At 50.6% G+C, this 26,424-nt stretch overlaps 1 protein-coding gene across 3 annotated transcripts; it reads left to right on the top strand.

Annotated features, from left to right (window-relative positions):
* The first annotated feature begins 7,819 nt into the window (after positions 1-7,819).
* On the top strand, positions 7,820-26,410 carry CCDC113 (coiled-coil domain containing 113). Of its 3 annotated transcripts, none has more exons than XM_045818967.1 (9): positions 7,820-7,946; positions 10,521-10,647; positions 11,593-11,754; positions 13,058-13,213; positions 14,458-14,538; positions 15,808-15,963; positions 20,727-20,834; positions 24,395-24,550; positions 25,934-26,410. In XM_045818967.1, the coding sequence occupies exons 1-9, from the start codon at positions 7,852-7,854 to the stop codon at positions 26,018-26,020; spliced, it is 1,128 nt and encodes a 375-aa protein (XP_045674923.1). In that variant the 5' UTR covers positions 7,820-7,851; the 3' UTR covers positions 26,021-26,410. The 3 variants fall into 3 exon arrangements, with proteins under 3 accessions (XP_045674923.1, XP_045674924.1, XP_045674925.1); XM_045818969.1 differs by lacking the exon at positions 7,820-7,946 and adding an exon at positions 8,552-8,611; XM_045818968.1 differs by lacking the exon at positions 20,727-20,834.
* The last annotated feature ends 14 nt before the right edge of the window (positions 26,411-26,424 follow it).

Here is a 26,424-nt window from a genome sequence, read left to right as displayed (position 1 = left end):
ATCCCATGCCATTGGGAAATGCAAATTAAAACAATGGTGAGACAGCCCCAAACACCTATCAGAAGGGCCCAGATTCCGAACACTGGCAACACCAGATGCTGGCGAGGAGGCGGAACCGCAGGCACGCTCACTCACTGCTGGCGGGGATGCTAAATGGTGCAGCCGCTTTGGAAGACAATTTGGTGGTTTCTTCCAAAACTAGCGGTACTCTTACCATAGCATCCAGCATTTACCCCAAGGAGTTGAAAACGTGTGTCCACACCAAACTCTGCACATGCATGTGTATAGCAGCTTTGTTCCCAATTGCCAAAACCTGTAGGCAACCAAGATGTCCTTCAGTAGGTAGATGAATAGAGAAATAAACTGTGATACCTCCAGACAATGGAATGTTACTCAGCACTAAAAAGAGATGAGCTATGAAAGCCATGGAAAGATATGGAAGAAACTTCCATGCGTATTGCTAGGCAGAAGACGCCAATCTAAAAAGGCTATGCACTGTACGAGTCCCACTGGATGACCTTCCGGAAAAGGCGAAACTGTGGAGACAGAGACCAGAGCAGTGGTTGTGGGGGGTGGGGTGGAGAGAGGGGAGGAATAGGCAGAGCACAGAGGATTTTTTTTCTTACTTTCTTTTTTTTACACAGAGGATTTTTAGGGCAGTGAAAATGTGATTCCTTAATGGTGAATACATATCATTATACATTTGTCTAAACCCATAGAATGTACACCACCAAGAGGAAATCACAATGTAGACGGTGGACTCTGGGTGATTATGATGTGTCCTCCGGGTTCGTGGATTGCAACACGTGCGCCACTCTGCTGGGGGATGTTGGTAATGGGGGGGGTTATGCATGTCGGGGGGCAGGGAGTATATGGAAAATCTCTGTACCTTCCCTTCAATGTTGCTGTGAACCTAAAACTACTCTAAAAAATCCAAATAAAGAAAATTGTGCCCTGGCTGGTGTAGCTCAGTGGGTTGAGCATGGAATGTGAACCAAAGGGTTACCGGTTCAATTCCCAGTCAGGGCACATACCTGGGTTGCAGGCCAGGTCCCAGTGGGGGCCACCTGAGAGGCAACCGCACATTGATGTTTCTCTCCCTCTCTTCTCCCTCCCTTCCCCATTCTCTAAAAAAAAAAAGAAAAGAAAAGAAAAGAAAATTGGCCCTGGCTGGCGTAGCTCAGTGGATTGAGCATGAGCTGGGAACCAAAGTGTCCCAGGTTCGATTCCCAGCCAGGGTACATTCCTGGGTTGCAGGCCATAACCCCCAGCAACCGCATATTGATGTGTTTCTCTCTCTCTCTCTCTCTCTTTCTCTCTCTCTCTCTACCTCCCTTCCCTCCCTAAAAATAAATAAAAATAAAATCTTTAAAAAAAAAAAGAAAACTGAATATGCGTTATATAGAGTCTGGAATGTTCCCCAATAAGCTGGACAATGGTTTCCTTTGGGGTGTGGATTGAGGTGGAAGGTAAGGAGGGAGGGAAAACCTTTCTTCTTCCTCTATGTCCTTCAGTAACAATTGTCTTACAGAGACTGAGAAAGTATGAAAGATGAGAATAGAACGGGGTTCTGGGTAATTCTGTGTAGCACGTGTCTCCTGTTTTTGACCCGGGAGGAGGGAGAAAGCTCTGGCTTGGCAAGGACGTGGCCCAGCTCCAGGTGGATCTGGTAGAACCAGCTGCGACAGCAGAAGGGCATGTTGACAGAGTGACTCACTTTTCAGGGGAGGCGGAGATAGCTCCCTCCCCTCCTTCTAGGTGAGGTGCCTGCTGCGGGGCTGGAGCCTGCAGAGGGCCTCGTTTCAGCAATCCTAAAGGAGGAGTCCTTTCCCAAGGCAGTAGAAGTGAGGGACCATCTCAATCCCGCACAAAGCTCTCTTGGAGCCCACCCAGGGATGGGAGTTGGGGGGGGGGGTCTGTGAGCCCTTTGGCCTTGGGGGGAGGGGCTGTAGTTTGGGATAGTGAGAGGTTTTCAACATCCCTTCAAGCTTCATCAATGACCTGCTGTTTGCAGGGAACTGGATCACATCTGGTGCCAGAGTGGGGAAGCCCGGGAGCCACTGAGAGCAGGAAGCCACGCCACTGTCAGCTGGAGGGCAAGGGAGCAGGTGATGCAACCAGAGCCCAGGGACCAGGGTCACCTGCAGAAGCAGGAACCCTGACAGGCCTGTCCTCTGGGAGCTGGATCCCTGGAAGAGATGCAGTGACAACCAGAGGCATGGCCCAGGGGGGGAGAAGGAAACCCCCCCAGGTACTTCCTTTCTCCTGCCCTTTAGCTGACCCAGGAGCCCAGGACAGGCAGCCTAGAGGGCTCGTGGCCGCCCCCCTCCCCCGCTCCTTGCAACACAGGAAAGGAGAAGAAATAGATCCCAGGGCACATGGGATCTAGACTAGCCTATGTCCTTTCCACCTGGGTATTCCGATAGTTCATCCAGGGCCTGGATGACTCTGCAGTTCATGCAGAGCCGGCTCCAGGAGTGTGTGTGAGCAAGGGACCGACTGCCGGCGAAGGAGGGAGGGCACAGGGCCCCGTATTACTGACTGCTTTAAAAGGTGAGGGGCTGGACCAGGCCGGGTAGCTCAGTTGGTTAGAACATCGTCCAGAGATGCCAAGGCTGTGGTTCAATCTCCCGTCTGGGCACATACAGGAATCAACCAATGACTGCGTGAGTAAGTGGAACAACAAACCGATGTCTCTCCCTCTCTCAAATCAATAATTTTTTTTTAGAGTGAAAGTCTGGGATAAGTGCTGTCGGGCAGTATCTACTAAAGTCAAACACGCCGTGACCTGGCAGTTGCACCCCTAAATGTATACTTAACAGAAGTGTGTACATAGGTTCACCAGAAGACATATACTAGAATGTTCTTAGCAGCACGTATTACAACAATACCCTCATACTGGAAATGCCCCAAAAGCTCATCCAAGAACAGTGAATAAACGCAATGAAATACAGTCAGCCCCCTGTAGCTGTAGGTTCTGCATCCAGGGATTCATCCAACTGCAGATCAAAATTATTTGAAAAAGCCCTGGCTGGTGTGGCTCAGTGGATTGAGCGCCAGCCTGTGACCCAAAGGATCGGTGGTTCAGTTCCCATCAGGGCACATGCATGGGTTGCGGGCCGGGTCCCCAGTAAGGGGCGCACAAGAGGCAATCACACATTGATATTTCTTTCCCTCTCTTTCTCCCTCCCTTCCTCTCTGTCTAAAAATAAATAAATAAAGTCTTTAAAAAATTATTTGAAAAAAATGTTACGTTGTTGCTGACATGTGCTATATAATTTGGCCTACTATGGTTACCTCTGCCCTGAACACACACAGACATTGTTCCTCACCATGATTGCCTAAACAATACAGTATAACCCAGTATTACAACTGTTTGCAAAGCATAGACATTGTATTAAGTATTGTAAGTGGTCTAGAGACGATTTAAAGTATGTGGGAGGCCCTGGCTGGTGTAGCTCAGTGGATTGAGCACAGGTCTTCAAGGGGTTGCAGTTTGAATCCCAGTCAGGGTACATGCCTGGGTTGCGGGCCAGTTCCCATAGGGCGGCGCATGAGAGGCAACCATACATTGATGTTTCTCTCCCTCTCTCCTTCCCTTCCCCTTTAAAGACAAATAAATACAATTTTAAAAAATTTTAAAGTACACGGAGGAAGTGTGTGGGCTACATGCAAATACTGTCTCATTTTATACGGGGGACTTGAGCATCCGAAGATTTCGGTGCCCTGAAACTGAGAAGGAGGAAGTTGGGTTGGACACGGACATCGAGAGAAAGCACCCAGAAAACTCACGTTAGAAATGGGGTCCAAGGGAGCCTCCAGAGGACACGGAGGAAACCCAGGAGGTGGAGGTTGGTAGTGAGCTTCTCTGCTTTGGGGTGAATCATGAACCGACCTTCCTTCAGTCCCCCAAACAGGCTGGCTCTGCCCTCAGGGCCTCTGCACAAGCACCCTCCTCTCCCAGTCCTGCTCTTCCCTTGGTCTTTGCTTCGGGGCTAGGCTCGTGGTTGAGTTTGGAGTGATGAGTCTGACTCACCTGGATTTGAATCCTACTCAGTCTTTAAATCTTGGCTTACAGCTCACCCGATTCAGCTTTTCACGGCTCCTTGAAATCTGCCCATGCCAATATAATTCTTCACGTCAGACTGCAGGCTCCCTGTAAGCAGGCACACAAGCCTTGCTGCTCTCGGTGCAGCCCCAGGGCCAAGTTCAGAGCGGGCACTCAATGTAGTTATTGAAAAAATAGAGGAAGTGCTCTGGCAGCCATCAGGTGGAGGTCCACCTCACAGGGCTGGTCTCTTTCCTGTAACATGCAAATAGCCACTTGGGGGAAGAAAAGACCAGGCACTTCTTATTAATGGGTGAAGCTCAATACTTCAGGTGGGTCTGACCGAATCATTCTGAAGGCAAAATGCAGAGTGCTACAAAAAGGCTAGGCAGGGGGCAGCAGCCACATGGAGGTGGTAGAGGCTGTCAGAAGAAGTGGTCCTGGAAAAGTGGAGGTGAGGGTAGGCTCTGGACTTCAGGCTGCTCTGAGACGCTTTCTGTTTGTAACTGCCTGGGTTAGCACAGGCGTGTGCTCATTGCTTCCCGGAGCAGAGATGCTTCCCTCTAAAGCAGAGCTTCCCAAGCGCAGCACTGTTGACATTCGGGGCCAGTTCGTTCTTTGTGGTGGGGGCTGTCCTGTGCATGGAAGGGCGTTTAGTAGCGTAGTGGGTTGAATAGGGCCCCCCTCCCGAAATTCACGTCCACCTGGAACCTCAGAACGTGACCTCGTTGGAAATAAGGATCTTTGCAGATGCAATTCAAGATCTTGAGATGGAATCATGTTGGATTTAGGGTTGGCCTTGAATCAAATGACTTAAAAAATATTTATTTATTTATTAAGATTTTATGTATTTATTTTTAGAGAGGGAAGGGAGGGAGAAAGAGAGAGAGAAAAAAAACATCAATGTGCGGTTGCTGGGGGTCATGGCCTGCAACCCAGGCATGTGCCCTGACTGGGAATCAAACCTGCAATGCTTTGGTTGGAAGCCCACGCTCAATCCACTGAACTACGCCAGCCAGGGCTATTTATTTATTTTTAAAGAGATGAAGAGAGGGAGAAAGAGAGGGAGAAAGAGAGGGAGAGAAACACTGATCAGTTGCCTCTCGCACACCCCCAACCGGGGACCTGGCACGCCAGGCATGTGCCCTGACCAGGAATCAAATTGGCGGCCTTTTGGTTTGTGGGAGGATGCCCAACCCACGGAGCCACACCGGTCAGGGTTGAATCACATGCGTTCTGTCCTTATTAGAAGAGGAGAGGACACACAAGGCACAAGGAAGAAGGCCAGGTGAAGATGGAGTGATACGGCTGCAAGTCAAGAAACGCCAAGGATTGCCAGAAGCTACGGGAGGCTGGGAAGTATTCTCCCTTAGAGACTTCAGAGGGAGTGTGGCCTTGCCAACACCTTGTTTTTGGATTTCTAGCCCCCAGAATTGCGAGACGATACATTTCTGTGGTTTCAAGCCCCTCTGCTGGTGGTTATTGGTTACATCAGTATGGGAAAACTAATACCAGCGCCATCTCTCTGGCCTCTACCCTCTAGCCTCTAGATGACAACAGCACCGCCTCAGTAAACACAAACAAAAATGCCTCCAGGTACTGTCAGATGTCTCCTGGGAGGGCAAAATAGTCGCTGACCTACCACCCCTGCCTCCCAACCACTGCCCTAACAGGGCGGGTAAGATGAGAAGAAAGAGCGCAAAGGGATGAACCTGGGTTTGCCTGTCAGCCCCACCCAGCAAAGCTACGTGACCTTGAGAAAGCTGCCAAACTTCTCTGAAGCTCAGTCTTCACCTCCTGGGTGAAGTGGGGGTTGAGGAGGCACCTGTATCTCGCAGGACCATCACGCTGCTGCAAGGCGATGATGGGTGGAGCGTGCTGAGCACAGGCCCTGGCATGGAGCTAGCATTCAGTAACAGTAACTGGAACAATACTTGTTATAAGTGTTTTTATTAAGCAATAATCGCACCTAATTGGTAATAAACACGTATTAAGAAGTAACAATGGCAACTGTCATTATTATTATTTAAAGCTTGCAAGCCGAGTCAGTTTTTCACGTCTTCATCTACAATGGGCAGCTGCCAAACCGATGGCCAGGAGCTGTTTCTCAAAAGGCACGGAATTTCCTGCTGTGGGCTGCATGGTCTTTTCCCAAAGTTCCGGGTATTGCATCGTGATTTCCCCAATGCATCTGTCCTAAATCTTCATGCCGCTTGCTTCCCCCACCGCCGATACTGCCAGCACCACTGGACCCGCTGTACGACATAGCCCCTGGGCAGGGACGCTGGCGCCGCAGGCCCCTTTCCTTGGCCCGGCCCTCCTGGGGCTGGCATCCATTTGCATCTCCTGCTCTGCCAGCACGTGAAGTATTTCTAAATGTGGTCCGCGTTGCTTCCAGAGCCCGAAGAGAAGGTGGTGGCAGGGCTCAACCTCTCTGCTGTCATCTGCAGAAATGCACAGTGGCCCCAAACTTGTGCCCCTAAGCAGCAAGACAGAAGTCCTTTAGAGTTTTAGTGACTACATTTTCCTTGTGGGAGAAGGTGGCTGACCCTCATCCTAAGCAGTTTATCACAGCTTGCTCGCTCTTTCTTTCGATTTTATGTATTTATTTTCAGAGAGAGGAGAAGGGAGGAAGAAAGAGGGAGAGAAACATCGACTGGTTGCCTCCTGTTGTCCTTAACTGGGCACCCCCCCCCCCCCCCACAACCCAGGCACGTGCCAGGTCGTGGAATTGAACCTGCCACCCTTTGGTTCGCAGGCAGGCGCTCAATCCACTGAGCCACACCAGCCAGGGCACAGCTTGCTTTCTAACCATATCCAGCATCCACCCACCCCCAGAGACATTTGCCCATGCTGCCCTCTTCCATCCCAATGGGAGCAGATAGTAACCTACCCTGCCGCCTCACCCGTCTTTGCCATGCACACATGCGTGCGGAAGTCATAGCAGCATGGACTTGGGGGTCCCATTAGAGCTTGAGTCCTCTAAGTATCTCTTTCTCAGTTTCCTGATCTGCAAGACGAAGACAATAATAGCAATGTCGTAAGACTTTTGAGGATGAAGTGAGATGGTAACTACGAATCGGTGTGAGGCACAAACTTGTTGCTGTCGTCACTCCAGGTCGCATGCGCTGATTTAGGGGCGGTTCCCCTCCCTTAACCGGAAACTCTTTGAGGGCTGGGTGGTCCGCGCTCCGTACGTTCTGCCAGGATGCTCGGGATGCACCCAGTGCCTGATTAGAGATGCCTATCGAATTTATACCCAGTTAATAATCAGCCAGTTTTTTTTTTCCTTTCAGGAAAGCAGGATACTAGTATCTAAGAGGAAGTGAAGTTAGTGTGAATGAAGCACCAGGTGGTGAGCAGAATACAGGCCTCCCAGTGAGGTGGGGGAAGGAATACACTCCAACAAATCGAATTCACTTTCTGGGTCTCAGTTTCCTCGTTTGGAAAATAAAGAGAGTAATGGGTATTTACTGCAAAGCTGTTGCCAGGTATTTCTAAACTATGCTTAACACGGTGCCAGGGGCATAGTAAGTGCTGAATAAACAGTAGTTGCTATTACTATTATTAAGATTATTGTTGAAGAAGTAAAAGCGAACGCACTTAGGTGCCTGGTTATGGACAACGACCTCACCCTGGTCTGCGCGGAGATGGGCGGGGCCTCCAGAAGTCACGCCCCCAATATTTGCATTTGGTCGCCGGGCAACGGCACTGCGAGATCGCAGCCGAACCGGACGCGTGGCTGATCGCACCCAGCGCGCTCGGCCGCACTCGGCGTTGGTAAAGGCGGCTTTGTTAGAGGGATGGCTGAAGAGGACTCAGAGGCGTTTGCCAGCGAGCTGCAGGTCGCGGCGGAGCTGCCTGTTATCCAGCTGTGCGGGCTGGTGGAAGAGCTCAGGTACCGGCCTGCTGGCTGAGCGGGGCGGCCCCTACTCACGCACTGTTTGGACTCGAACCTTGGTGCAGCCTGGAGACGATCAAGTCCTCATTGAACCCTGGGGAAACTTGAGACCCCACACAGTGGGAAAAGCACATGCCTTTGCCCTATATTCCTGTGTGTCCGCCACCACTGAGCCAACAAGCCGTTGTTGGAGCCAGGACAATACGGAGGAGTGATGGCTTGGGGCCGGTGGTGGGAAGCCCAGAGGGTAACTGGTGTAGCTGGAGCTTCAGCCTAGTGGGTCTCCCAGGTGCCAAACTGGGCGCTTAGCCGTTGCTCTGCTCTGCGGCAGCAGGTTGGAGCAGGTGACCTCTAAGGCCCTTTCCAGTGAGTGCTAGGAATCTATGATAAAATTAAGGTGGCAGCTGAGATATTTTTAGTAGGAGACAATTTATGACTGAACCAGTGTATAAGCATGGAAATGGACAGCCAAGAATGACTGGCCCAGTACTCCGTATTTTTAGCAGTCTGTTTTACACCTACCATAGAAGGTAAATTGGGTATCAAGATTCCATGACGTAGTTGGGGCACTTGTACAACTTACTGGTCTCACACAGAACATCGCAGCTGTGACCGCATGGACGTTCTGCCCGAGTCTGTAACTAGTTCAGGTCAGCACTGAGGTATGATTACTAACAGCTCCTGCTTTTTTGAGTGCTTATTATGTGCCAAGTATTTTGCATATGTGACTTTATATAATGGCACAGTAACTCTAGGAGGTGGATGAGGAAACAAAGATGCATGGGTTAAGTCACTGCTCAAAGGTCACACAGCCAGTTGGTGGCAGTGCCGGGGTTCAGACTCGGGTGCCACCCCACTGCCTGCAGTGGGGACATGGCATAGGCTGAACAAGAAAGGGACTTTGACTTATTGGGCTTTCCATTGAGCCTTTTCTTTTCTTTTTTTTTAACAATTGAGAGTGGCTTTTTTTTTCTTTTTTTTTTTTTAGAGAGGGAAGGGAGGGAGAAAGAGAGAGAGAGAGAGAAACATCAATGTGCGGTTGCTGAGGGCCATGGCCTGCAACCCAGGCATGTGCCCTGACTGGGAATTGAACCTGCGATACTTTGGTTCGCACCCGAGCTCAATCCACTGAGCTATGCCAGCCAGGGCCCATTGGGCCTTTTCCACTTGTCTTAAGATTAAGTTAAACAGGAATTGACCCAAGAACGTATGAAAATACCAAAGCTGTTCTCTCTCTTATGTAAACATATGCATACACATGTGCTACAAGTTTGCATACTACATATATGTATATGTGAAGTGAAGAAGTTAAAGAGTCACAATCTTGGCATATATAGGATAAACTAGGTTTGTCATCCCAGTTGTTTAAAAACCATCTATTCAAGCCCTGGCTGGTGTGGTTCACTGGATTGAGTGCTGGCCTATGAACTAAAGGGTCGCTGGTTTGATTCCCAGCCAGGGTTGTGGGCCTGGGTTGTGGGCCAGGTCCCCAGTGGGGGACCCGTGAGAGGCAACCACACATTGATGTTTCTCTTTTTCTCATTCCCCCTCCCTTCCCCTGTCTAAAAATAAATAAATAAAATCGTAAAAAAAAAACCCAACACTAAAAACCATCTGTTCAAATCTTCTCTGCCATTTAAAATAAAATTCCAGAGGATATTTCATCTGTTGGTTGCTGGAAATTAAAAAACCTGAGAAACATAAACCAAAGGAAACATCTGAAGATTATGGATGTGTGGGACTTCAAGAATATAGTAATTTGAAAGGATTTCACCATGGGTTAGGTTATGATTAATCATAATATTAATAATCCAGGGGTGTCCAGTCTGTGGCCCAAAGGCCGCGTGAAGCCCAGGATGGCTGTGAATGCGGCCCAACACAAAATCATAAATTTACTTGAAACATTGTGAGATTTGTTCTGTGATCACATGTGGCAAGGTATTTAATGTGTGGCCAAGATGACCCTTCTTCCAGTGTGGCTCAGAGATGCCAAAAGGTGGGACACCCCTGGAGAAGATACTTGAAGATGAAACTTGTAGCCTCATCTCAGCTGCAGTTTTCAATGTAATACCAGTGCTTTGGATTTTGCAGCTCATTAGATGTATTTAAAAAATAGATCAAATACTTATATAGCACCTACTATGTGCCAGGCACTGTCCTGAAGGCTTTGTATTCCTTACCACAACCCTAAAAGATAGGCGCGGTTACCCATTTTACAGATGAGGAAACTGAGGCACCAAAATGTTGAGTATCTTGCAGAAGGTCATACACAGCTAATAAGTGTTCAATACTACTTACTTGGTGTTTAAACTCCTTTTACTTTTATTTTTTATATTTTCTTATTTATTTTTAGAGAGGGGAGAGGGAGAAGGAGAGGGAGAGAAACATCAGCGTGTGTATGCCTCTCTCGTGGCCCAACAGGGGACCTAGCCTGCAACCCAGGCATGTGCCTTGACTGGGAATCGAACTGGCGACCATTTGGTTCGCAGCCCATGCTCAATCCACTGAGCTACACCAGCCAGGGCTAAACTCCTTTTAATAGAAGTTACTCAGGTATCCTCTGTCTTACAGCTATGGAAACTCGGCTCTCAAAACTGAGACAGAGATGTTTGAGAAATATTACAATAGACTGGAATCCAAGGAGCAGCGACCTCTACGATTATCTGAAATTAAAAGACCGGGAACAGACTTTGCGCAGGTACGCAGCGGAGATTTGAGAATTGTTTTCTTCTCTTTGTCCCTTTCGATGCAGGTGGTGTTTGTGTATCTGCCTTTGGTGTGCCTTCTTCGGCCAAGTGACCTGTGGCTTTGACTCTGTTCTTATTTTGATTCTTCCTTCCCCTTCAAGGTTTCTCTTTCAAGTCAGTGTAAAGGGAATCACGTTCATTGAATAGTGGATTGACTCTCCCAGAATATCTTAGTGTGTTTGAAATGATGCCCTCAACTGGGAGACTGTTTACAAGGCCCAGCCAGCCACATGAAAAGGCGAAGGGGCCTGGTGTGCACACCGGAAAGTTCCTTCCTCGTTTAAAAGGGCCAGCCAGGCGGCCTGATGTTGCCAGAGTAGTTGATTTTTCTAGAGAAGCTGGAAATCTGAGCTATTTTGGTGGGTATTTTTTAAATTTAAAATTGTACGTAAGCCTGGCTTTTGAGGGCCCTGACGACCCCATCATGAGGTCCACAGATTTCCTAGGCCACCTGCTTAGGACCTGTGGCTTAAATGCGTAGGAAATCCAAACATTGTGTCTGTCTGTTTGTTTTGGACAAACGCCGTACCCGCAGAGGCCATTTCTCTCCCGCGTTCAGTTCGGGAAGCCATGAGCTCCTGACTTCCCCTGACACCGACGTGCATGCTCGTCCATAGCAGGCTCACGGTCTCTCCAACCTTGAGACACTTTCCTTTATTTATTTTTAGCTCCTCATCAAGCATAGGCCTTTGAAGTATTTCGCTCAGATCTTAGGTTGACCAGTGAGATAGATGTCAACCAGACTTAACATCCTAATCCTTTCACATGGAATATGTTTTCTCCGGCTGTCATTCCACGGATTTCCAGCAGGTCCAAGAGGTCATTTCCATGGCCACCTCGGGCTGCTTCATCACCAGCTCCTACCTGACAGAGGCTTTGTTTCTCTTGAGTCGTAGATGCGAAGCAGGCATAGATCCAAATCGCACCCAGCTATTGAACGTACAGCGTGCCTCAGCGTGGACCAAAAATGCGAGCTTGTGCAGAGGGAGCTGGAGGACATGAAGGACGAAATACGGCACCTGCGGGCCAACGCCGAGCGGGACCTGCAGTATCACGAGGTAAACCTCTGTCTCCGCGGGACACCCCTTGTGGGCTGCCCGCTTCCACCCTGCTGGGAAGTACCCATGGTGTGTCCCCCTAACTGCTGGTACTTTGAAAAGAAATACAAGTGGAGTAAGACACACTGAGGGCCTACCTTTAAGGAACTGACCGCCTGTTTGAGGAGACACCACACTTTCAACGTTTCGAAAAGGAAAATTCCAAAAATATACGAATGGAGAGAGGCTAGTGCAGTGAAGCCTTATGTACTTAAAAATGCGTAATCATTTCTTAATAATACAAGGAGTTTGAGGTTTAAGTCCGCCAGTCGGTGGAAAAGCCCCCAAGACACCCTCCACGCGCCCGACGGTGGGCCACGTCTCATTGGAGACAGACCGGGTCAGCGTTCCTCCAGGAGAGAGGCATCGCTGGGAAGGAGGTTGCCCACGGCACGAGGCTGTTGGCTGGCGTTTGAGAGCCATGCCGTACAAACAGTGTGTGTTTCTGCTCCATCTCGAAAGGGGGCACACACAGAAGCACATGCGTCGTCTCTGTGTGAGGAGGGGAGGGCCCAGGGTCGGAGGCCTGCCAGCGAAGGAAGGCTCTTCTGCCCCTCCGTGCGTGAGGATTTGCTCTGCAGCTGCGGCTGACTTCTCATTTTATCCTTTAAAGTAATGTGTGCTTCTGTGCGTCCTTACTTAAAGATGATCTCTGTGTGCTGCAGCAAAATTTACATACACAGGTAGGCTAGGAGAAGCACATTTGAAAACACATGTTCATATGCATATGTGAACTTCTTTATAAAAAGGTATCATCTGATCAACTGTATTTTCATTTAATAGTGTCTTTTCATGTCCCTACATAGATTCATTTATAACATTTTTTTTTCAAATTACAGGAGTATATACTAGGAGTGCTTCTTTGTCTCCCTGCTAATCCATCTCCCCTGATGTGACTGTGGTTAATGCGCTGGTGTATATCCTTCCGGACATTTTTCCATTACATTGTATTACATTATACTATATTTATCATTGTTAATGGATAATTAATCCTCCAGACATGAAAATACATGTTTATAATGATCCCCGAGGCTCTGTTTTTGTTTGCCCCCCCCTTTTTATGGAAACTATTAACTTTCTCAAGGGCTGCTTTGAAATAATAACATTCATATAGTCAAATCTGTATCTTCAGGATGTATTTCTAGGACTAAGAAGAAACGTTATGTACTGAGACACAAAGAGGCCTGAGAACGGAGGTTTCCTTGCAGGGTTAAGTCCCTGAGAGTTTTCGGAAGCCGCTGTCCCTCTGTGCTGACCCCTCCAGGCTATCATCGAGGAAGCTGAAATCCGGTGGGCCGACATCCAGAAAGAAGTGCATGAGTTTGAAAAAGACATCCTGAAAACCATATCCAAGAAGAAAGGGAGTATTTTGGCCACTCAGAAAGTGATGAAGTACTTTGAGGACATGAACCGCCGGAGGGTGAGTCGACAGGAGGTCAGGGCTTAGGGAGGGAGAAGACAGTCTTGGAGCGACGACCCGGAGGGGACCCACGGGAGGCTGCCCCGCGGGAGGCGGCCCCCACTCTAGCCGGCCCACCGACAATGCCGCGTACTCAGGCGGAGTTTTAACATCTCCCAAAGTGTGCGGCTTTTTTTAAAAAAAAAGATTTTATTTATTTATGTTAGAGCGATGGGAAGGGAGGGAGGGAGAGAAATATTGATAGGGAAGACACATCAATCGGTTGCCTCTCATCACCCCCAACTGGGGACCCAGCCTACAACCCAGGCATGTGCCCTGACTGGGAATTGAACCGGTGAGGCCACCACTCAATCCACTGGGCCATGGCAGCCAGGGCTGTGCGTGTGTCTCAAAATGCAAGTTCATCAAGGCTAAAATCAACCAGGCAGGCCGAACACCAATAGTATATCAGGTAGATGACTTCTTTTTTATTGTTGCTATTTGTTTCAAGATCTGATATGTTTGTGTGTGAACCTATCTAGTCAGGTGACTATGTGGCGTGGGACAGGTACATCTCAAGCTCTTTGAGTTCCATTATTATTATAAGAATGATGCCCTGGCTGGTGTGGCTCAGTGGACTGAGCACCAGTTTGGGAGCCAAAGGACCGCTGGTTCAATTCCCAGTCAGGGCACATGCCTCGGTTGTGGGCAGCAACCACACACTGGTGTTTTTCTCCCCCCTCTTTCTCCCTCCCTTCCCTTCTGTCTAAAAGTAAATAAATAAAATATTTTAAAAAACTTGTTTAAAAAGCAAACAAACAAAAAAAAGAATGAGGCATAAAATACTCCTTCACTTCCAAAGATTTTGCAGTATATCAAGTTTTGGACCCTGGAGATAGGTAGGCTTACTAACCCTCAGATGTTATAGGTCATAAAAACTAAATAAACTCCCAAGAGAACAAAAGACCAAAGAATCATAAGATCCTTTTGTCAGGAAAGGCCCCTGTACCCAAATTATCTTGAATTTACAAGCCATAGAACTTTTGCATGGAGCAGATGCTTGCTGTGCTTCTTGATCACGAATGAAATGTTACAACAGCACCAGCCCGGGTAGATGTAAAAAAATAAAAAACAACAACAACACCCTTAAAATAAGTGACTGATTGTCAGGGCTCAAGGTTTGGTTTGTAGTCACAGACTTACCAGCTTTTCAAACCAACAGGGAAGAAGAGGAGAAGTGGATTAAAATTCACTTTTATTTTTAGGACCACCTGAAGGAGAAATTATGTTTGAAAAACGTTTCTCTCAAAGTCCAGAGGAAAAAGATGCTTTTACAATTGAGGCAGGTACGTGGCTTTTTCTTTTTTTGAGTTCACCGCTATAGACGGGGCGGTGTCCAACCCGAAGACACCTGTGTCCCAGTTTCTGGGACCTGAACACGTCGCCGCACACGGCAAAAGGATCTTGCAGCTGTGACTCGGTCGAGGATCTGGAGACAGGGATACTCTCGGACCCTCCGAGCGGGTTCAGGGTGGCCATGGGCCCTTCGGAGGCGGGCAGGAGCTGAGAGGGAAAGTGTGATAACAGAGGCAGAGCTCAGAGTGACGTGCCGTTGAGGCAGAGGAAGGTGTCACGAACCGAGGAACCCAGGCAGCCTGTGGGAGCTTGCCAACGCCACGGAAGCAGAGTCTCCTTAGAGCCTGCGGAAGGAATGCAGCCCTGGCCACACCCCGATTTTCGTCCAAAGCACGACTGCAGGCTTTGACCTCCTGAGCGATAAGACCACAGATTCGTGCTGTTTTATAAGCCGCTGCGTGTGCGGTGGTTTGTCACGGCAGCCGTAGGAAAGCAGTGCAGTTACTGAGCTGGCAATCCTGCAGGCGGATTGGCTGGAATTTAAAGCCCCTCCCGTCGTACCTGCTGATTGCTATGGGGGACGTGGCCTGGGTGGCACAGTGGCAGTGTTTCCGGTGAGTCTTTGAACAGCTGGCCCTGACGGCTCTCGGCGGAAGGCAGAGAAGCAGACACGGAGGGTCTCCAGAATGTGCCCACCCTCTCCTAGCTCTGAGTTTTTGTTACTAGCTTGAACTTGGGCACTTGAGGGCACGTGTCCAGGGACACTATTGCTTGGTTGACTTGGGATCTCAAAAGGCTCAACAAGCAGGGACAGCTTTAACAACAGAAAGTGACTAGGGACAGTTGTAAGATCCCCTGATCTGATTCCGCCGCGTAGGCACAGGCACCATGTGGCTTAGTCGTAGGGGACCTGCTCAAGTCGGCTCGGGGTAGGCGATGCTGGGGCCGCAGCTGCGCTCAGAGGACCACTGCGCCCCACCAAGGAAGGGGCGCTCCCGCTCCAGTCTGTTCTGAGCAGCCCCACCTGGAGCCCTGTGAACCCTCATCGCTTGGGTGCTCCTTGGGGCCAGGGAGTGTCCCGTTCACTCAAATCTCTGTCCCCGGGGCCTGGCACCCAGCAGATCCACAACCCGTGTGTGCTGAGTGACCGAATGATGCCTGACTCCCCAGAGGTCAACTGGAGTGGCAGGGTGGGAGCGGCTCCCACAGCCTGTGAAGTCACAGCCTCATATCATTTCTCTCCTATTCCCGAGCCCTAGAAGGAGGAGGTGGGTGACGCCCTCCACGACGTCGACTTTCAGCAGCTGAAGATAGAGAATGCTCAGTTTTTAGAGACGATTGACACGAGGAATCAAGAGCTGATCCAGCTCAAGCTGTCATCTGGAACCACCCAGCAGGTCCTCAACTCCTACAAAGTAAGGTCCTCCCCGATGCCCAGGTCCCCGGGGGGCTTCCCGCCCCCACCATCCCGGCCACAGTGAGGTTCCCACAAGGGCTTAGACGCCCTGCGCCCTCCCACCGTTCCCCGAGTTCTCGTGTGAGACCCACGTCTCCTGAAACACTTGGAACGTTCCCACAACCCCAGCTGCACGTTAGAACCACCTGGGGGGGGGGGCTTTTACTTTTTAAAAAGCTGCAAGGACATCCTAGTCTCGCCCTGACCAATTGAATTAGGGTGTGAGGGCCATGAATCTTTTTTTTTAAAAACTCCCCAGATGATTTTTATGCCCAGTGGGTTTTGAGAACTACCACCTTTAGGGCCCTGTTTTATGTGGGTATATACTATGCACTTCCCGGCTTAAAACCCTGCAAAGGAAAACCGTCTTAGCTATAAATCAGGAAACGACTACATAGTTCCTCGTGTGCACAGAACACGTTTTGGAGAAAAAGAGGCACTATTAGTAACGAAGGAGGACCACAGGCACGAACAGGGCCTGTCGCCAGCAGACCAGCCCATCCGATTGCCCGGCTGGCACCGGGCTGACGCAGTGGCCAGCGAATCTGGCCGGTGTGTGTCCTGCCCACCAGCCGGGGAGCTGAGAATGGTTTTCACAGAACATTTGCAACCTGCGTGATAGAGAACACTACCTTCGCAACCCAACTGAGCAAAACCGGTTTCTCCCCCAGAAATTCTGTTCTTCTCAGTACACCTGTAGTCCAAAATATTGAACTTAATCATTATAGTTGAAATTTGATCAACAAAACCTTTGCGGAAATTTGTTTTTTTTTTTCTCTTGTCCATGTAAGTCACTACACCATAGCCTCAGTTTTGCCTCCTGGCCTGCAGAGCCTGACATGTCTGCTGTCTGTCTGGCCTCCCACAGAGCAGGCTTGCTGCCCCCTGGCTGGGGCCCGGGTGGCGGCAGTGGCTACAGCCATCGGTGGCTTACAGATGGGCTTGAGTTGGTGCACACGGCGTCATTTGAAACCGTGGGTTTGAATGTGTGAAGTCGAGGCTAATGTTTGTCCAGTATTTTCCCTTTACAAGTGAAAAACCGGAGGCCCAGAGAGGCAGAGGCATTGCCGGATTCAAACACAAGTTTGTGACAGAGCTCGGACGGAGTCCCAGTCCAGCCTGTGTCCCACCGGACCTGGTTGTCTTCTCCCGGCACAAAGTGTGGGGGGACAGTGCTGTGCTGGCATCCTGAAATCCGCGTGGCCAAACACCCAGCGGATCGTCCATTTGGAACTTAGCTCGTCAGTGGTTAGCTTATCTGACCTCTGTTGTTTCGAGAGAAAGCCAGTCCTCCTCATTCCCAGGCCCGTGCTGGCCGCAGGGCTGGGCTGCGTGAGGTTACCTTGCACATTGGAGACCATGATGTTATCCTGCAGAATCAGCTCAGGGCCTGTCTGATCTTGTGGGGGAAAGGCCAGGGGTTTGGAGTGGAGCTACTGGTTTACAAAATGAAACAGCCAGGACTCGGGGCCTGAACTCTCCAGCACAGGCTGTTTGCAGCACCTGAGCAGCAGGGACGCAGGCCGCAGTGGGTGGAACAGGAGTCGTTTCGGTCTGAATCCCGGGAGCCAATGTGCTTGCAAATAATGGTAAGCAGGTGATAGAGATGTTCACAGGAGCCCTAAGAGCCACGCAGCGAGCCCTGGGGGAAAGGGAGGCAGAGCCGCGGTGAGCTGTACAGTCAGGCCTGGTCTGAATGGGGGCTCCACTGGGCGGATGCCTGGCCTCTGGGAGGTGCATTCTCGTGCCTCAGGGCTCTGGCTGCTCTGCGCCGGGTCCCCAGCACCAAGGACAGTGTCTGGCCAAAGCAGGCGCTTGGCTGCTATTGTCCAATGACCTGTGTCATTGGTTCCTGTGTGTGTTTAGGGGATGGGAGGGTGGGTCGCAGGAGGGACTACTGATATATACATACAAGTATCAGACACCCAAGTGTGAGATCTTATTGAAAACATGCAGCTCTGGCCGGTGTGGCTCAGGGGACTGAGTGCCGGCCTGTGACCCGAAAGGTCGCTGGTTTGACGTGCCTGGGTTGCTGGCCGCGTTCCCCAGTTGGGGGCCGAGGAGAGACAATTGACTGATGTATCTCTTGCACATCAATGTTTCTCTCCTCTCTTTCTTCCTCCCTTCCCCTCTCTCTAAAAAAGTAAATAAATATATTTTTAAAAGTCATGCAGAATAACTTCCTGTATTACCAAGTGTGCCAAGGACTGGCGGTGTGCCGGGCGCAGGGTTAGTGCGGAGGGGACAGCTGGGAGGGAGGCAGGCACGGTCTCCTCTTTCCTGCGAGTCCGGCGGGCGAGCCTCGGTCACGGGGTCGGGGACGCCTCTTTCTCCCACCCTGTGCCCGCAGCCCTGGGCGGCGGAGTCTGGCACGGGATCATCGTTTGGCTACCGCTTCCATGAGTCACTTTCTAAAAGACACTTATAGACTGAATGATTTGAGAGTGTTTCGTAGATATTAATTAACTGGGGTTTTTAATTAAGTTTATTGGAGCAACATTGGTTAATAACTTATCCATTTCAGGTGTGCATTGCAATTCAACATCCACATACGCTGTTGTGTGCTCACCGCTCGAAGTCTGGTTTCCTGTCGTTACTGTGTATTTGATCCCCTTTGCCCGCTTCACCCCCCCATGCCACTCGTAACTGACCGTGAACTAGGGGTGCCTTGTGGTAGGGAGAATTCTAAGATGTTCCCCCAGATTCCCCCCCCCCCACCCCGTTTACGTTCCCTGCCCCGTCCCCAGGGCTGTGGACGGGATGCATTCTGTTCTGTTCTGTCATTAGATTATATTGTACAGCGCGGGGGACCTTACAACACGGAGATTACCTGGGCGGGCCTGAGCTAATCACATGAATCTGAAAGCAAAGAGTTTTCTGTGGAAGAGGAAGTCGCAGATTTGAAGCAGGAAGGGGATTTGCTGGGCGAGAAGTTCCCCGCTGCTGGCCAGGAGAGAGAAGGGGCCATGGGGAAGGGACCTGAGGGTGGCCTTGAGGGGCTGAGGGCCACCCCTGCTGACAGCCGGAAAGAAAACAGGGACCTAAGTCTCGCGACTCCAAGGAAATGCCTTCTGCCAGCAACCCAAGACCTTGGAAGAGGACCGCACCCCTCAATGAGACCCACAGCCCTGGCCGCTACCTCGATTTTAGCATCGTGGGACGCCCCCTGGGCAGAGAATCCAGTCGCACTGCGTCGAGACGCCACACCGACATCCTGCTCGGAATCACACACAGCTCCAGTCGCATCTTCTCGGAGGCCCCGCCCCGCCCCGCCAGAGCCAGCGGCTCCTTGCAGCCCCTTCTTTCCTGCCCCATTGCTGTACGTGGGACGCGGCGAGCCCTGGGGGGGAGGGAGGCAGAACCACGGTGAGCTGCGCAGTCGGTTGTCTATCGGGGAATGTCTTCCCTCTGGCTCCTTCCTTCCCTTCTGAACCGCTGGTTTACAGTGAAGTCCTGCCCTGCCCCTTCCCCTCCCCCCCAGCCAGTCCTGGGGGCTGCTCTGCTCCAGCGTCTGCCTCCCTCCCAGCTCCTTTCGGGCTCTCCTTGGCTTGGGATGGCCCTCTCTTCCCTTTCACCTGGACATACTTGACCTTTCAGCTCTTCCCATCACCCCTTCCCCCAGGGGGACCTTCGTGACCCCTGGCCTCGCGTTCTTAGCGCTCGGCCCAGGGGCAGTTTTATGTGTCTTCTTGCACCTCTGTCTGGCCGGTGAGCTGCCCCCTGGGCAGGGGGCGCCTGCATGGTCTCCCCGACCAGTGCTGGGCACCCCGGGTTCTCCGGGTCTGTTGAGTGAGCTCCCTGGGCTCACTTGGTTCCCTTCTCATCGGAGCAGAGCACATCCCAGCCCCTGCAGGGTGACTCTTTTCCCCTGGGAGGTGGGAGTTCAAAGGGGACAACTCTGAGAAGCATGGGCCTGGGGTGGGGTGGGGGCTGCAAACAGCGCCCCAGGAAGCGGGGCTGGGCGGGGGCAGTCCTGCAGGATCCCTCCAACAGCAGCAGGCCAAGCCCAGGTCCGCTTGGCGGACAGTGGCGGGGCTGGCGGACTGTGAGAGGACGCTGCCTGCGTGCCAGTCCTGGCTCCTCCTCGTCTCAGTCTGACCTTGGGCCAGTCGCTTCGCCTCCCCAAGAATCAGTCCCCTCCCCTGCGCTCCCCATGCACGTGTCAGGCACTGTGCTCAGCACACTTAGTCAGGGGTGAACTTCTCCACAAGCCTACGAGGTGACCAGACCACGTTTAAGGAGGTTCTAGCTCTGGTTGGCGTAGCTCAGTGGATTGAGCTCGGGCTGCGAACCAAAGTGTCGTAGGTTCGATTCCCAGTCAGGGCACATGCCTGGGTTGCAGGCCATGACCCCCAGCAACCGAACATTGATGTTTCTCTCTCTCTTTCTCCCTCCCTCCCCTCTCTAAAATATAAATAAAATCTTAAAAAAAAAAAAGGAGGTTCTAGAACTTGCCCAAAGTTTCTTTTAGTAAGTGTTGGGTGGGATTTGGGCCCCGGGGGTCTGGCCACTCTGCTTGCTGGTGAGGATGAGACTCCCGGGGTTCTCTCGTCCCTCACCACCTGGACGCCAGGCTCTGGAAACCCTGGGTGGCTGTGGGAAGGGCCGGCCCAAGTTCCTGCAGGCCCCTGCTCTTCTCCTGCTCGATCAGGAGCCGTCAAGCTTTTGTATCATTCCGACTGACCCCCTTTGCTCAAGACCTGCTGTGCTGTTCTATTCCAGACCAGGCTAAACCGAGCCATGGACATGTCCGTCAGTCTGAAAAAGGAGATCTCACAGAGAAAGGAGTTACTTGAAAAAATCGAAAAAGAAATCCTGCAAGTAGAGGGGGTAAGAGAGAGTGAAACGTGCTATTTCTGGTATTTGTCCACAAGGGTTTAAGTCGATGTCCAGCAAGATCCACGCCTAGACTCTAAACACCGAGAGATCCCGGGGCTCTCAGAGGAGGAAGTCGCACCGGGAGGAGTCTTCCTGTGGAGTAGTTAGTGTCGTTTCACTGCTGGGCTAGGTTCCGGGGTCAGCTCATAAGGTAGCAAACATGTAGAGTCCAAATATTCCTCAAGAATTCCTTAAATGACCCACAAAATAAAACACATTTTAGGGGGGATTTTTAGACCCATGAGTCTTTTTTTTTTAAAGATTTTCTTTATTCATTCTTAGAGAGGGAAGGGAGGGAGATAGAGAGAGAGAAACATCAATGTGCGGTTGCTGGGGGTTATGGCCTACAACCCAGGCATGCACCTTGGCTGGGAATCGAACCTGCAACACTTTGGTTCGCAGCCCGAGCTCAATCCACTGAGCTACGCCAGCCAGAGACCCATGAGTCTCGTGGGCATGGCAGATGAGTGGACGGTAGACTTGCGCCCTGTGTCCTGGGCTCCCTCCAGGCCCTGTGGTCACCGTATGAAATGAGGTGCGGCAGCATCTATCTCGTGACTTAGCGCTCTCACCGATTTGCTGAGCACGTGAAGTCGAGTTTCTGCAAGTTAGGCGCCCCTAGGATGTGACCTGAAGAAGGTTTTTTTTTTGGAAAGTGGGCGATGAAGTAGTCACTGGGCTTGTCGTCAGAAGGCCTGGCATCCGGCTCGGTGTTGCCGGGTTCCGGCCTTTGAGTGAGGACTCAGTTCCCACGTCTGTAAAAGAGCCACCGCAGCCCTCGTGGCTATCAGCCAGAGACAGGGGCAACGCTCCGTCAGCCTCTAAAGCGGTGAGTGCAGTCCTTGGCGGCGGCGTCTCGAGTGGGCCTGCAGCGTCCCTAGCAGTGGCCGGGGCCCCGAACCTGCCTACAACAGCCCAGCAGCCACAGGGTTATTACACCTGAGCCCGCACGCTTCTCCGCCAGGGAGCCAGCCTCAGCTCAGAGTGATGATGATGTCAGAGCCAAAGTCCGGTGCTCTCCCCACGCGGGAGTCCCGTGGTGCCTGTTCGTTTGCGCTGGCGTTTCTTAGACGATAAGCAAAACAGGACGTCCATTCGTAAAAGCCTGGCAGTCACGGTTTACCATATTTCAGTTTCCCTGTAAACTTCCTCAACAGCTCTGTCGGGATACAGTTCCTACACCACGTACCCCGTCCACTTAAAATGTTCACTCGAGTGGTTCCCAGCATATTCACAGAGCTGTGTGACTGCCAGGATGATCACTTAAGGACATTCTCTCCCCCCAGAAAGAAACCCTGTGCCCGTTAGAAATCCTTCCCCACTCCCCACCTCACCTCGCTGCCCCCTCCAGTCCTGGGCGACCACACACCCACCCTCTGTCTCAGTGAGGCTGCCTTTTCTGGACATTTCCTATCAAAGGAAACACACAATATGCACTCTTTTTGTGCCTGCTTATTTCATCTGAATACGCTTAGTATTCATAGTATAGCACGTGTCAGTGCTTTCCTTTTCTGGCTGCATGCCCTTTCCTTGCGTGGACGGGTCACATTTTGTCCCTTCATCAGCTGATGGACGCCTGGGCTCTGCCCCCTTTTTGGCAACTATGAATAATGCTGCTAGGGACACACACACAAGTTTCTGTGTGAATGTAGGCCTTGTTTTCTTTTCTCTGGGATCTATAGCTACCAGTGGACGTGTGGGTTATATACACGGTAGGTCTATGTGTGACATTTACAGAAACTGTGCCGAACCGTCTTTGCAAAGTGGCTGCACCATTTCACATTCCCACCGACGCGGTAGGCGCCAGGGCTCCCGTTTCGGCACATCCTCACCAACTCGTGTTGTTTTCAGGTGTTTTCGTTGTTGTTGTTGTTGTTGTTTTAATGGCTGCCCTAGTGGGTGTGAAGTGACATCTCACTGTGGTTTTGATTTGAATTTCCCTAACGACTGACTGACGGCACTGAGCCTCTTTTCACGGGCTCACTGGCTACTTACCTGTCTTTTCTGGAGAAACGTCTATTCAAGTCTTTTGCCGGGTTTGTAGTCGTTATTTATCTTTTTGTCATAGAGTTGTAAGAATCCTTTATGTATTCTGGACTCAACCCCCTTAGCAGATCTATGACTTGTGAATACCAGGTGGGGCAGAAGTAGGTTTACAGTTGTGGGTACACAGAACAGGGTTCATATCTTGTATTATCATTGTATTATTTTCCATACAAACAACTGTACACCTACTTTTTTAAAAAAGATTTATTTTTTAGAGAGGGGAAGGGAGGGAAAAAGAGAGGGAGAGAAACATCAATGTGTGGTTGTCTCTCATGTACTCCCTACTGGGGACCTGGCCCCAAACCCAGGCATGTGCCCTACCTGGGAATCGAACCAGCGACCCTTTGTCTCGCAAGCTGGCACTCAATCCACTGAGCCACACCAGCCAGGGCTATAAACCTACTTCTGCCCCGGCCTGTATTTTCTCCCATTCTGTAGGTTTTCTTTTCGCTTTCTTAATGGTACTTGCTGTTTGCAGCACAAAAGTTTTTCATTTTGATCAAGTCCAATCCATTTATTTTTTTTCTTTTGCACTTGTGCTTTTGGTGTTATAGCTAAGAAATCATTACCTAGCTGAATATTGTGAAGATTTACTCCATGTCTTCAGGAGTTTTACAGGTCCTACATTTAGGTTTATGGTCCATTCTGAGTCAATATTGTAAACAGTGTGCGGAAGGGGTCCAGAAGTTGGAGGAAGGAAGGGGACGGAGTCTATTTCCAGAGTGTGTTGTACTGACCTTCCTAGTTACCATCTACCATCCTCTCCATGTACTCCTGTGGACTGGCGTGACCTTCCGGGGTTATTTCTTTCCTCCAACACAGCTTCGTTTCAGCCTCCTCCTCTGGGCTGTTGTTGTCAAATATACTACATCTTTATACTTACAGGTCCCTGGTACAATTATACGCACATTACTTTATGAATTGCTTCTTCAATCAGTTAAGAGAATACTGTCTTTTATAAAGAATGACCACATAATTACCTTTACTTGTGCTATTTTTTTAATGTGGATTTGTTACAAAAACAAGCAAACAAAAAGAAATAGGAAAGTGAATTGAGACAGATCAAATCAAAAGGTACTTAAATATATAATTGTATCGAAAAGAAGAAAAAGCCAAACCTAAGAGATCAACATAAATAAAACCTAGTTTGGAAGGAAGGAAGGAGGGAGGGAAGGAAGGAAAGAAGGAAGGGGAAGGAAAGAAGGAAAGAAGGAAGGAAGGAGGGAAGGAAAGAAGGAAGGAATGGAAAAGAGACTTTTAGGTTATAGTTAGTGTTTCTAAACTGGAAGAAAACATCACAATGTTTTCTAAAGAATCAGAATTCTGTGATTCCCTTCACTCCTTTGGAAATTTAAACACTGTCTTCAGAACTACACTGAAAATGGGTAGAGACGGGAGGGCTGGTGAGTCCCCGCAGGCCCGAAGCACCGGGGACCCTGGGGTCTAACTGGTCCTTCCCGACCCAGGACCGGGCCAAAGACGAGGCTATGAACAAGAAGCTCCGCAGGCAGCTGAGCGAGTTCCGGGTGCCGCCGGTGATGCAGTATGTCAGGGAGAAGGTCCTCAATGGAGACTTGGAGAAGACCATCAAAGTGTGGGAGAGGAAAGTGGAGATTGCAGAGGTAAGTCACGGAGAAGCCCCAGGTAGGCGGTCGGTCTTTCACGGCCTTCATGTTTTTGTTGGGATTTTGTTTTTCAAGCTGAGGATACAGGTGTTTGTTTGCACATGAGACAGCCGCAGTTGTCTCAACCCTTACAACCAAAGTAAAGCATGACTTTTTTAAACCTTCTTTTTCATTGTTAGGGGCGAGGTCTTGTCATGTTATCAGAAGAGACTCTGTAGTAATGGTGTGTTTTTAGTTCCCTGCTTTCATAATGAATTCTGGAAGCTTTTTTTTTTTTTTAAACTTTTTATACATGGTGAATTCAGCCCGTGGCCCTCAACAGTCTTACAAACCACTTATTTTTTAATTTTTTTAGATTTATTTATTTTTAGAGAGGGAAGGGAGAAAGAAACATCAATGTGCAGTTGCTGGGGGCCATGGCCTGCAACCCAGGCATGTGCCCTGAGAATCAAACCTGCGATGCTTTGGTTCGCAGCCTGTGCTCAATTCACTGAGCTACGCCAGCCAGGGTGAATTCTGGAAGCTTCTTAATCCTTCTGCCCATCATTTAGTGATTGCTACTCTATACATGAAGCCAGTTTTTTTTTTAAGATTTTATTTATTTATTTTTTAGAGAGGGAAGGGAGGGAGAAAGAGAGAGAGAGAGAGAAACATCAATGTGTGGTTGCTGGGGGTCATGGCCTGCAACCCCAGGCATGTACCCTGACTGGAAATCAAACCTGAGACACTTTGGTTCACAGCCCGAGCTCAATCCACTGAGCTACGCCAGGCAGGGCTTGAAGCCAGTTTTTTAAACACTGAGACAATAATGGATTTTTAGTATCACCCAGAGCCTGATTCCATGTGTTTACATAGGTGCCATAGGTCTTTTGGTTTCTGACTAATGCCGAAGCCTTTCCCTGTGATACAGTGTGCAGGGAAGCACTGTAGCCCGCGTGAGCTGTGGAAGAGAAATGGGACAGTGCAAAAATGTGCTGGCATCAGAGAAAAGGGAAGCACAGACTGCCACGGGGCGGGGGGGGGGGGGGGGTGGCCAGGTTGCCCCCTAGTGCACTTAAGGCACCATTCACGTAGCATGGCGCTTCCGCGTCTGGGCCCTGGCTCCGCGTCCCCACGTGGAGGGAGCAGGGAGTCGACTGGGACCCAAACTCGGGCCCATCAGATCGGAAGTGGAGAAGCAGCAAAGGGTCACGGCAGGAACCTGCAGCTTCTCACCTCACTGGACGGAAACAAGCTCTTTGGCAGACGCCTCCAGGCGCCCCTAGGTGGCCACGCCCTGCAGTGTGCAGAGCGCCATCCCCAGGCTGGATGGGGTTGCGTTCAGAGTCGTCACGATCGGGTTTTTCCCAAGTGACCCCCCCCCCCCTTTTCTTCTCGCAGATGTCCTTAAAAGGCTACCGCAAGGACTGGAATAAAATGAAAACCACCAGTGAGCAGTTGCTGGCCATTGGCTCCGCCGGGAAGTAGCCAGAGGGAGGCCCCGGCTGCAGACCAAGAGGACATCCATTAAAACAATCAACTCCATCCTAGTCTCAGGGTCCTCTCACTGCTCCCCGTGCTGGCCGGTGTCCCCGACTCTCCATCCAGGCTGACGGCCGCCTCCCAGGCCACATCTGCCTGTGCGGGCCAGGTGTCCTCGCCGCCTGGCCCCCAGGTCCCTCACCCTGAAAGAACCACAGGGCACTCGAACGGTTTCACTCGTTAGCCTACATTTAGTTCACGAGCACAAATGAAAGTGACCGTCCCGCGTGGGCGAGTGGGACGGAGGAGGGAGAGCCACGGGCCTGCCCGCGGCTGCCCGGGTGGGCGGCGATCAGAAACAGACACCGACACAGCGCGGTGAATGCCTGGCCCCCGCCATCCTGAGCTTG

This window comes from Phyllostomus hastatus, unplaced genomic scaffold (genome assembly GCF_019186645.2).
Source record: "Phyllostomus hastatus isolate PE091 unplaced genomic scaffold, TTU_PhHast_1.1 phas_scaffold_345, whole genome shotgun sequence".
NCBI lineage: Eukaryota > Metazoa > Chordata > Mammalia > Chiroptera > Phyllostomidae > Phyllostomus > Phyllostomus hastatus.
Note: the sequence above shows the minus strand (reverse complement) of the source record. Positions and strands in the feature narration are given on the sequence as shown.

Coding starts and splice junctions, on each gene's coding strand:
- CCDC113 (XM_045818967.1), top strand. CDS start 7,852: ATGGCTGAAGAGGACTCAGAGGCGTTTGCCAGCGAGCTGCAGGTCGCG. Junction 13,214..14,457: donor AGGACATGAACCGCCGGAGG/GTGAGTCGACAG, acceptor TTTTATTTTTAG/GACCACCTGAAGGAGAAATT. Junction 15,964..20,726: donor AGGTCCTCAACTCCTACAAA/GTAAGGTCCTCC, acceptor GTTCTATTCCAG/ACCAGGCTAAACCGAGCCAT.